Source organism: Haliotis cracherodii, unplaced genomic scaffold, assembly GCF_022045235.1.
Source record: "Haliotis cracherodii isolate W230 unplaced genomic scaffold, xgHalCrac1.p SCAF_23, whole genome shotgun sequence".
NCBI classification, from domain to species: Eukaryota; Metazoa; Mollusca; class Gastropoda; order Lepetellida; family Haliotidae; genus Haliotis; species Haliotis cracherodii.
Genome location: NW_027266279.1, coordinates 11,135,756 through 11,147,500, shown reverse-complemented (window position 1 = coordinate 11,147,500; position 11,745 = coordinate 11,135,756). Strand labels below are relative to the sequence as shown.

General features: G+C 43.3%; 2 protein-coding genes across 2 annotated transcripts; both read left to right on the top strand.

Moving 5' to 3' along the window:
• The first annotated feature begins 2,114 nt into the window (after positions 1 to 2,114).
• LOC139471751 (pupal cuticle protein 36-like) lies at positions 2,115 to 3,464 on the top strand. The gene is made up of 2 exons (XM_071254233.1): positions 2,115 to 2,154; positions 2,965 to 3,464. Exons 1-2 carry the CDS (start codon positions 2,115 to 2,117, stop codon positions 3,462 to 3,464), a joined length of 540 nt encoding a protein of 179 aa, XP_071110334.1.
• Positions 3,465 to 9,392: 5,928 nt separating this feature from the next.
• On the top strand, positions 9,393 to 11,432 carry LOC139471744 (probable serine/threonine-protein kinase samkC). Its single transcript, XM_071254225.1, has 2 exons — positions 9,393 to 9,429; positions 10,180 to 11,432. Exons 1-2 carry the CDS (start codon positions 9,393 to 9,395, stop codon positions 11,430 to 11,432), a joined length of 1,290 nt encoding a protein of 429 aa, XP_071110326.1.
• The last annotated feature ends 313 nt before the right edge of the window (positions 11,433 to 11,745 follow it).

Here is an 11,745-nt window from a genome sequence, read left to right as displayed (position 1 = left end):
CAGACAGCATGAACAACGACAAGGATTGTTATGGTACAATATCACACACAAAGCCAGTTCAGACAGCATGAACAACTACCAACGCCGTTAGGGTACAATAATACACACAAAGCCAGTTCAGACAGCATGAACAACGACAAGGATTGTTATGGTACAATATCACACACAAAGCCAGATCAGACAGCATGAACAACGACCTACACTGTTAGGGTACAATATTACACACAAAGCCATTTCAGACAGCATGAACAACAACCAACATTGTTAGGCTACAATATTACACACAAAGCCAGTTCAGACATCATGCATAACGGCCAACATCGTCAGAGCACAATATTACACACAAAGAGGGTTCAGACACCATGAACAACGTCTATCATCGTAAGGCAACAATATTACATAAAGCCAGTTAAAACAGAATTAGTAAAGACCAACACCGTTTGGATACAATAATACACACAAAGCCAGTATAGATAGCTTGAACAACGACCAACATCGTTGGGCTACAATATTACACACAAAGCCAGTTCAGACAGCATGTGAACAACGACCAACACCGTTTGGATACAATGTTACACACAAAGCCAGTTCAGACAGCATGAACAACGACCAACATCGTTGGGGTACAATTACACACAAAGCCAGTTCAGACAACATGAACAACGACCTACACCGTTAGAATGTAATATCACACACAAACCCAGTTCAGACAGCATGAACAACGACCAACATCGTTAGGCTACAATATTACACACAAAGCCAGTTCAGACAACATGAACAACGACCTACACCGTTAGGCTACAATATTACAAACAAAGCCAGTTCAGACAACTTGAACAACGATCTAGACCGTTAGGATGTAATATCACACACAAAGCCAGTTCAGACAACATGAACAACGACCAACATCGTCAGGCTACAATACTACAAACAAAGCCAGTTCAGACAACATGAACAACGACCTACACCGTTAGGCTACAATATTACACACAAAGCCAGTTCAGACAGCATGAACAACGACCAACGCCGTTCGGGTACAATATTACACAGAGAGCCAGTTCAGAGAGCATGAACAACGACCATCATCGTTAGACTACAATACTACAAACAAAGCCAGTTCAGACAGCATGAACAACGACCTGCACTGTTAGGGTACAATAACACACAAATAAAAGCAAGAAACCCCTTTCCATATCCATAAGAAGTCTCTGCCAAAATCAGTCGATTGTACAATTGTAAAAGTGAGGTAACCTGGTCCCCTTAACCTACCCTGGAATCCCAATAGCGTTAGACAGTATGATTTTATACGTGCATGATGATTTCAATAATGGAAACATACAAATGAGAAATCTGCTTAAACGCTGATTATAATTAAGTTATAGATGTTTGAATGAAGGATTGAAATGGCCAATTCCAATAGAATAAATATTACGTGCCCAAAATGTTTTTAAAAGTGTTTGAAAACTTTGAGTGTCGGGTTTTCACCCACGAACCATTTAAATTTGCAGAAATAATTCATATACATATTAGAACATGTCCCAACAAGCAATTTGTTTCTTAGCGCAGATTAAATACAAACTTAAACAAAAGCGACAAAACCCTTTCCCTATTCAAAAGAAATCTCTGCGAAAAGTAACGCTGTCTGTTTCTTTTCATAACTGACTGCAAAATTTGCCCCAAAAGAATTTATTTATCTTTTTTTAAACTATTGTAATTTCAGCAAAAGACGTAATTCCTAATTAAAACTACATGATGTCTTGTTAATCGTCTTAACACAAAACTGGCTGCATTGTATCGGATTACTCCACGTGTAACCAGTAACAAACCGATACTTCCTACTCGGAATCCATCCTGGTTGAAAAATACCGTATACAAGCTCAGGGAAATACTTTCACTTCAAGAGCCCCTACCATGAGTAGGATAACGTGGGCGTGTTTGACTGTTAGTATATTTCATGGTATCTGAAGGAAAAGGTCGTTAACGAAGCGGTAGTTGTATGTGCATTGTGGAAATACCTGACTCTGCAGGTGATAACAAAACAGTATATATTCCTCTCACCGCAGTGGTAAGATCACACTTCATCAGAAGAATCTTAGAAAACATTGTCTGACACCATGGCTCACATTTCAAACTTCATTCGTCTCTTCGTCCTTGGTGAGTATACAATTGTTTCACTTCTAAGAATTCGTTGAACGTACGTTTATATGCACGCATGTATATATAAGTTTTTATGGTTTTTAGTGTTTATAATTTTCGATTGTTTTATTAATACAAAAGTTTAAACAACAGCCATAATCATTTCACGTGTTCCTGCAGTAGTCCTACAGGTTGTCTGAACTATGGTTTTTTTGTCTATACTTTGCTCGTATGAATTAAAATATTTACTTTGGTCCAATTTGTTTGACAGTTGTATTCTTTAGCGTGTATGTATTGTTTGTAGACTTGTAGTTTGTAGACTAGGGCGGTCGGGTAGCCTAGTGGTTAAAGCGTTCGCTCGTCACGCCGAAGACCCGGGTTCGATTCCCGACATGGGTACAATATGTGAAGCCCATTTCTGGTGCCCCCCGTCGTGATATCGCTGGAATATGGCTAAAAGTGGCGTAAAACCTCAGTCAGTCAGTAAGTTGTAGTTAGAATATGATTTTCGTTATGTTTTCTGAAGTCAATGGGACTAAGTCTCTACTGATATCGTACAATGGCGTGTTTTACGAATGAGCTAAAATAAAGATTGCGTTATATTTTTTTAAATTTTATTTAAACAATAGGGCAACTAATACTCCCCAAGTCGGATATGGAGTTTAGATATCAACCTGAGGACCCTTTCGGTTCGCTGTGTCCCAGGTTGACTGCGAATTTACGCACATTTTCAAAGCTATTTCAGTTTTGGATCGCATTTTCATTGTATTTTATGATCTCAGTTGAAAGACAACATTTTAATTTGTCGACAATCTGAATATTCTGCAGGGACAATACTGACCGTGTCGATGGGACAGTTTAACCTGGCTGGCTTCGGTCAGGGACGGAGACCCAACTTGGGAGGAAATCCTTTCTTTGTCGCGCGGGGAGGACCCGGGCTGGGAAGACCCGGTCTAGCAGGACTTGGAGGCTTTGGAGGACTTGGGGTAGGAGCCCAGCCTAGATTTGGAGGAGGAGGTTTCGGTGCAGCATTGGGAGGCCAAGGCTTTGGAGGACAGCAAGGGCTCGGAGGCTTTTCCGCCTTAGCCGGAGGCTTCCAGCCTCAACCCCAAACAACCACGCCTCCACCGACAACCACGCCCCAGGATCAGAAGAAGCTGGTGGACATGCTGGTGAAGGTCATCAGCAAAAACCACGAGATGCACATGAAGCAGGACAAGACGGGTGCCAACGATGAAGGATCCGCAGATGGATCTAAAGAGGCTGAGAAGCCTGCAAAGGTTCAAGCTATCGTGGATGCAGCGGCACAGTTTAACGCTATCCATTAAATGTAAGCAAGACATGAGTCCTGAACCTCCCTGTACCTGCCAGGGGATTTGCTTCATCCCGCTGCATGGTTCACCTTCAATGTAAATGCTGTTCTTGCGCTGAGGCTATTATTCTCACCATCTTAAATTTCTTCATGTTATCCTAAAACAATGACCAGCTTTTAAAGCTGATTTTTTTTTATCTTGAAGTATTTGCCCCTACATAAAAAATATATTTTATAAAAACACTAATTCTTCCTAATTTTGACACTACATACTTTTCCTTGTCAATCATCCAATTTTTCTTTAATATTGAAAAAAGTTTTCATTTTTATTAAACCTTCAGGAAAGTGAAGGAAAGGAAGAAACATGCTGACGGAAATAAATACCTATTGGAGCACAAATAGTATTCAATGTCTAGCGCGTATATTGAACATAAAGGTAGCTTTGCATTTATTACTTATACATATATGCATATTTATATATTTTGTATATCACGTGATCATCAGATTCATCACTATATACCATAGACCAAAAGGAATATTTGAAACCCGTCACACCCATTGTGACGTCACGGGACACATGTGCAATACAATAGAATCGACAACATGATGAACTATTTTTCACAATTTTCGTCAAATGCATCTTGTGGGATTCTTATCAATACATATTCAAGCCTGTCAATTAATTTTCCATTTGTATGGTATGTTATCTAGAATATACTTTATTTCACGTTTTATTTAAATACTCATACTGATCAACATGAATCGCCATACATGACATATATTTCTTCATTATACCGTTCTATATCATGATACTGTATGTTACTTGACATTTCTTTTTCTTCTTTGGTCTATGTTCATTGTTTCACCATGTTACATATCCTCATTGTCATGTATCATAACAACGACACCGTACGTGTCTGCTGTGAATAAATCATGTATTGTATTTCCTTTCTTTGTCATTCTTTGATACACGTGAAATATCCCATACTACGGGATGAAGAGTGAAAACTCTTTATAATGTTCGCCCCGATCATCATCCTCAATAGGTCTGTACCATGCCCTTGCTGGTGCTTTTCATAGATTGGTCCATGCTTACCGTAATAGCTGACTATGCTTGTCGTAAGAGGCGATTAATGGGATCGGATGGTCAGGCTCGCTGACTTGGTTGATCCATGTCATCGTATCCCAATTGCGTGGGTCGATGCTCATGATGTCAATCACTGGATTTTCTGTCCAGACTCGATTATCTAAAGGCCGCCGTCATTTAGCTGGAACATTGCTCTGAGTGCGGCGTTAAACAACAAACAAACAAATCATAAATTGGTCAAAGCCTAAGTCTGAACATTCAGCTGTCAGACCTGATACCATTTTAAAGGAGCCGTTAAACCAAGCCTGTGTTTGTCTATCAGTAGATTGTTAATGTTATTGGGTTCTTCTGTAGTCAAAAGATGTATGAATATGTATGAAGAGAGTGTGGGTGCCTCTTATAACGCCGGGGCGGTCGGATAGCCAAGTGGTTAAAGCGTTCGCTCGTCACGCCGAAGACCCGGGTTCGATTCCCCAAATGGGTACAATGTGTGAAGCCCATTTCTGGTGTCCCCCGCAGTGATATTGCTGGAATATTGCTAAAAGCGGCGTAAAACAATACTCACTCACTCACTTATAACGCCGTAATGGCCCCTATTCCAACTATATCAATTCGTCCTTGTAGAACCAGTGGTTGATAACATGATCAATTATCATGCTGGTGAGGGATCGACGACACATCGGTTAGGGTCACACTTGTGTCCACCTTACCATCGGCCCTTACGACAAGAATGAGCCCTTTTCTTACCCCGACTGGGAATATTATCAGGGCAAAGACCGCCTACCGAGATTAACTGGGGCTGGGGCAGCATACTGGGGGTCAATAGAGTAAGTATATACGTGTCCATTTGGGGTACCACAACCCTAGCCAAAGCACAGCTGAGAGCCGGTGCATGCATGTATATGTCCGCACACATTGTGAACACACCACTTCACCCTTTTAGCCTGGCACAAGAAAGTAGTAAGGCCACGGTGATATGTGTGAATATTTCGTCTCCATAACTATATAATACGTTTACATGTGGTCAACAAACCTCAGATCGCCTCCGTGGTCTAGTGGTAGAGCGTCCGCCCGGAGAGCGGAAGGTCCAGGGTTCGATCCCCTACCGCGTCATGCAAAAAGACGTTAAAAGATGGTACTTGTTGTTACCCTGGCTGGCGCTCGGCATTAAGGGGCTAAAACAAGGACTGGTCGGCTCGGAGTCAGTATGCTGTGTCTGAGTGGGGTATTCATGTTAAACTGCGGCATGGTATCTCAGTGGGCTATCACTATAAATCAGTCCGGACTAGTACAAGCAGCCACACAAACACACATACGTACATGCACGTCGCTATATAAGTGCAATAATCTTGGACGCGACGTTAAACCCCATTTCACCTCACCTCACCCCAACAGACCTCATGTTACGCCGGCAGATACACTGTGTATGATGAATCAGTGAACTGATGATGAAGTTGAAACTAGATTGGAGATAGTATGGATGAAGGGGAAGTCTTAAGATCGAATTGTAGTTGGGTCGGACTAGGGGAAACAGAATGGTAACACCCACACTGGTCGTCACGTCATGTCGCCTTGTAGAACGCGGCACGGAACCTTAGAGTGCCGTCCCGTGAAGATTCCGGGGTAGAATAGGTCTTCGGCAACCCATGCTTGCTGTAAAAGGTGACTATGCTTGTCGTGAAAGGCGACTAACGGGATCGGGTGGTCAGGCTCGCTGACTTGGTTGATGCATGTCATCGATCCCAATTGCGTGGATCGATGCTCATGATATCAAGCACTGGATTGTCTGGTCCAGACTCGATTATTTACAGACCGCCGTCTCATACCTGGAATATTGCTGAGTGCGGCGTTAAACAGCAAACCAACCAACAACAAACAACCAACCTTAGAGTGCCAGATGTCGTTTTACCCTGTATTCCGGTTAGATCAGGGTGCGTCAGACTCAGCATGGTGGAGGAAAGCTTGAAGAAATGCATGTCGTTAAAATCACTTTGGTGAAACCCACGAGAATGGATATGTGCTGACTCGCGTTCATAGGATCTTGACACGGCTAAGGGACACAACTCTGCACGGCGAATGGAGCTGGGATTGTTGGGTCAAATTCCTGATTCTTGACAGGCGTGACTCGGCTGTCACCATGGGGTTTTGGGTGACTAGTATGCCATACAATGGTTACATTTTGGGTTGAAATACACTTCCTTAAAATGTCGTCTAAATGGATCAGGCGTACAGACTCGGTTTATCGCATGTCATCATGTACTGTTTGCGGGGGTCGATGCTCATGATGTCAATCACTGGATTGTGCGGTCAAGACTTGAGTATATACATCCCGCCGCCGAACAGCGAGAATATTGCAGTGTTAAACAACAAATAAAAACGAAGCGATATTGATCGAGTTGGATCATTGCTGAGTGAGGCATTAAACAACAAACAAAAGACGCCTCACTGGTCGAGCTGGAATATTGCAGAGTTCGACGTTGAACAACAAACAAACAAAGCGTTATTTATCGAGTTGGTCTTATGATCACACTAAACTTGTGTGGTGCGGCCGTTCAATGGTATATAAAAGGGATTTATTTCCCGATCTTTCAGTTAAATCCATTTTTAGTGTTTGGTATGCCAATTTCGTAACAGATGGTATCATATGTTCAAATACACTAAATGTAGCTTTTTGCTTTGGACAATAAAACACTGTATGTAGTTTTTGCTCAACGATTAAGACTATGTCTTGTCAAAACATTCTTTGCTAACGTCAGGCCTGTGAGGGGGCGGTCGGGTAGCCTAGTGGTTAAAGCGTTCGCTCGTCACGCCGAAGACCCGGGTTCGATTCCCGACATGGGTACAATGTGTGAAGCCCATTTCTGGTGTCCCCCGCCGTGATATTGCTGGAATATTGCTAAAAGCGGCGTAAAACCATACTCACTCACTCACTCACTCAGGCCTGTGAGACAAGGCAAACAAAATGGTCATCACCGTTTAAAAGAAATCAGGCGCTGTGGCGTGTTCCAAGCCAAACGCGGGGGCACGGTCGTCCCAGACGTCTCAGGCGCTGCGATTCGCTGTGCAGAGTTGCGTTCCTTGAGCACGCAAGAAAACTATGATTGTGGGTTCGAATCCCGGTTCGCCCCGTTTATGTTTCCAGGTTTGTCAGCACCATACCTGTGCTCGTGGGTTTCGCCGAAGTGGTAAACGTCTGAGACCTGCATCATTTTAGGCTTTCCTCACACATTAAGCTGACACGCCGTGATATAACTGGAATACTGTTAAAAGCGGCGTTAAAACCCAACTCACTCACTCACTCCAAACCAAACAACCACAGACCGCAAAGCCGGATATATGTTCGTATTTAGGTTTTATATTTCCCTTCAAAAACATAGAAGAAGCGATTGCTAAAGCACGGAAACTGTTTCCATTAAAAACTGCACATTGTTCTCGTTAATTTGGATATTATACAAATAGTTGACGTTAAAACGAAATACGGTGGAGCATAAGTTTAATAAAAGCGATCTTTTTACGTTTTTTTTTATTTCATGCCGCTTTTAGCAATATTCCAGCAACAATACGGCGGCGGAAACATTGTTCTAACATGACGTCATTTCTGGAGATTCGAACACACCTAACATTGGACGACGTTATGTTTGAGAGAGAAGTGTCTAGTGAGTTGTTCCCCTTGGGTGTAGCTGGGCAACGCAGATGATCGCAATGGCCGGACGATCGCCTTCAAAGGTGGGAGGAATATGAAATCGGAATTGGGAGAAAAGATACAGAAAATATCCGAGAAATACCAAACGTAGACCCCTGTTCATAAAATGGACTTGTCCAACATTTGCCGAGGTCAGATTGTATTCTGGGAGTCATTATTATTTAAATGTGGTACATATTATAAAAGTTTTACATTTTATTAACATGCTTAAATAGGCTGCACAAAATAGTGACGTTTCATAGACGAAATAAACGACTAATGGGATTGATTATCGTACACAATAAAACACTGCATGGAGAATAAACCACTCAAGGCGGCGCCCTCATGGTTTATTCTCCCTGCAGTATTTTACTAAAAACTACACTGTTATGGTTAACTGTTAAATATCACCAAACTTAATGGTAAATTTTAGTTCTGAGGATCCTTCGTCAAAACAACATGAGGTGAGGTGAGGTGGAATTGGGTTTAATACGTCGCGTCCAAGATTATTGCACTTATATAACGACGTGCATGCACGTGTATGTGTGTGGCTGCTTGTACTAGGCTGGACTGATGCCGATTTATAGTGCTAGCTCACTGAGATACCATGCCGCAGTTTAACATGAATACCCCGCTCAGACACAGTATACTGACTCCGAGCCGACCAGTACTTGTTTTAGCCCCTTAATGCCGAGCGCCAGACAGGGTAACAACAAGTACCATCTTTTAACGTCTTTTTGTATGACGCGGGTGGGGATCGAACCCCGGATCTTCCGCACTCCGGGTGGACGCTCTACCACTAGACCACGGAGGCGGTCACAAAACAATATGAAGTGAATGACACTAACATCCAATATGAACATATCTGGTCAAGACTGGGCAACCTAGACTGTGATGTTGTTAAAGTATATATTTATCAGGAAGTAAATCGCTTCAGCCTAAAGTACACTGGTTAAATATTTGTGACAGTTTGAGATTTCTTAATCCAGGAACAACAGCTGGTGTAAGGCGTACTTTGCAATTCCGTGACGTAAACGGGAAGAAATATCAATCTTTTCTTCAAATTTTAATATTTGGGTGGAGACACCTAAAAATTTGTACTATTTGAACGTCATGGATAAGCTATATAAATACAAGTGCTTATCGTTTGATTGCCGTTGTCTCTGCTTGTCGTGATGGATACATCGGTTGTGTTTAAACTGACAGTACTGGGTGAGTGAATGATAGATGATGGACAAATGTAATACCATGAAACCTACCCGTGAAGATTCCGGGGTAGAATAGGTCTTCAGCAACCCATGCTTGCCGTAAAAGGCGACTATGCTTGTCGTAAGAGGCGATTAACGGGATCGGGTGATCAGGCTTGCTGACTTGGTTAATGCATGTCATCGTATCCCAATTGCCTGGATCGAGCAAGTATATGTAATTATGCTATTATAATCACTCTATTGTATGGCCCAGACTCGAATATTTACAGACCACCGTCATATAGCTGGAATATTGCTGAGTGCGGCGTTAAACAACAAACCAACAAACAAAACCATGAAAACGCGTTATGGAAACCATTAAACATATCTCGAGTTATATATCTAAAACGTTTTGAACACCTTGTTATGTATTTCATTAGGGGGAACGGGAGGCCCAGTCGTCTAAGGCGCTGCCATTCGCTGTGCACAGTTGCGTCCCTTGGGCACGCCAGAAACCTATGATTGTAGGTTCGACACAATTATGTTTCTGGTTTTGTCAGCACCATACCCGTGCTCGTGGGTTTCACCGAACTGGTAAACGTCTGAGACCTGCGTCATTTAGGGCTTCCCTCCCCCATTAAGCCGACACGCTGTGATATAACTGGAATACTGTTAAAAGCTGTACAACTGTTACAACTCACTATGTATTTCATCATGTTAATGTGATCCCCGAAGTGTAAACACTAAGTAGAGTTTGTATTGATTCATTTTCCAGGCAGTATCCTTGCACCCGCTGTGGGTCAAAACTATGGTTTCACCAACATGGGATTGGCGAACAGAAGAGTGCAGCCCTATTTCGTCCGCCAACAGGTCGCACCACAGACACCAGGATTTATGCCAGGTCAAGGATTTCAAGCCAATCCTCTTGGTAAAGCTTTTCGAGGAAATCCTGTTGCTATGGCATTCGGTGGGGCCAATCCTTTTGCAGGAAGGGGGGCTGTAAATTCTTTCACCCTGCAACAGGGTGCACAGGGTGTTGGTAGAGGTGTTGGACGTCCATCGCCAGCAGCAGCAGCAGCAGCAGCAGCACCAACTCCGCCATCACAACTTTCTCAGGATCAGAAGAAGCTGGTTGACATGTTGGTCCATGTGATTTCCACGAATCATAAAGCAAACCAGAAGACTCAAACAGATGCTCCTGTTTCTTCAAGAAGAACTCATTCACAGCCAGGGAATGTCGAGCCACACAGTCATGTTTTCGTCCACAGTCATGGGCAGAATCAGCAGCCTCATGTTCACGTGGCACAGCTGAGTCACAATGGGCGTGATCCATTGGCACCAAATCCCACGTTCATCAACAGTCAGCCGACAACTGATGTTCTTCGTTCTTCGCCTGCATTAACTGGCACAAACCATCCATATCGGCCTGCTGCTGTTCCTAATGTTCTCAGTTCAAATCCAACCCGACGAAACCTTCATTCCACAGTTGCAGAAAACAATCTGCAAGTTCCTAATATTTTACAGAGCGGTGTCCTGGACGTACCGCATGAACCCAGCAATCTGCCATTTTTCTTAACAGGCGAGAAGAAAACTACCCAGCCAAGACACGTTAACTCAGCACTGCTGAAACCAACCCATATGTCAGTCGTGCCCATTAGGAGACAGATTCCCCCTCCGTCACAACCAACACAGCCAACCAACACTGAACCAGTCACAAAACCACAAGCCTCCCCGAAGAAGGAAGAAGATGAGGAAGAGGAGGCGGAAGAAGAGGAAGAAGAACCAGATAGATCTCGGCCACCTTCGGTTCCTTCAAGGCAGCGTCCAAACTTCACACAACTCACACCACCTAACGGTCAAATCCCAGCTCCCAGGCCGGTACCTGTGCGGCCAGCACCCACGACTCAGGTACCCATGGGCACCTCTGTCTCTGCCTCCACCCCCACCACCATGCCGGTCCCGTCCCTCATCCCCGGGGCCATCAACCCTTTTGCAAACCAGCATGTTGTGCAACTCCCAGGCCAATAGGGGCATTAACAGGATATAGTTATACATCGACATTGTGGCACATTTTGCATTTTGAAGTCGATTCAGTAGGACTGTGATCATTCTGTATAAGTGGAACTGATTGTCATCTTTTAAAGACACTTACTTAAGATCTTTCGAAGCTGTAATCTCGGGCTTGAGAACATCCTCCTGGCGAATCACAGGATCCTCCGAGGGATATTCCTCTTTTGGCCGGACCCTCCCTAACCTTATTGACTCAACTTGATTCTCGTTGTCATTTGCACAAGTTGACACGATGCTAATGTGCATGTTTCGTTGAACAATTATCTTGTCA

Coding starts and splice junctions, on each gene's coding strand:
- LOC139471744 (XM_071254225.1), top strand. CDS start 9,393: ATGGATACATCGGTTGTGTTTAAACTGACAGTACTGG. Junction 9,430..10,179: donor GTTTAAACTGACAGTACTGG/GTGAGTGAATGA, acceptor TTCATTTTCCAG/GCAGTATCCTTGCACCCGCT.
- LOC139471751 (XM_071254233.1), top strand. CDS start 2,115: ATGGCTCACATTTCAAACTTCATTCGTCTCTTCGTCCTTG. Junction 2,155..2,964: donor CATTCGTCTCTTCGTCCTTG/GTGAGTATACAA, acceptor AATATTCTGCAG/GGACAATACTGACCGTGTCG.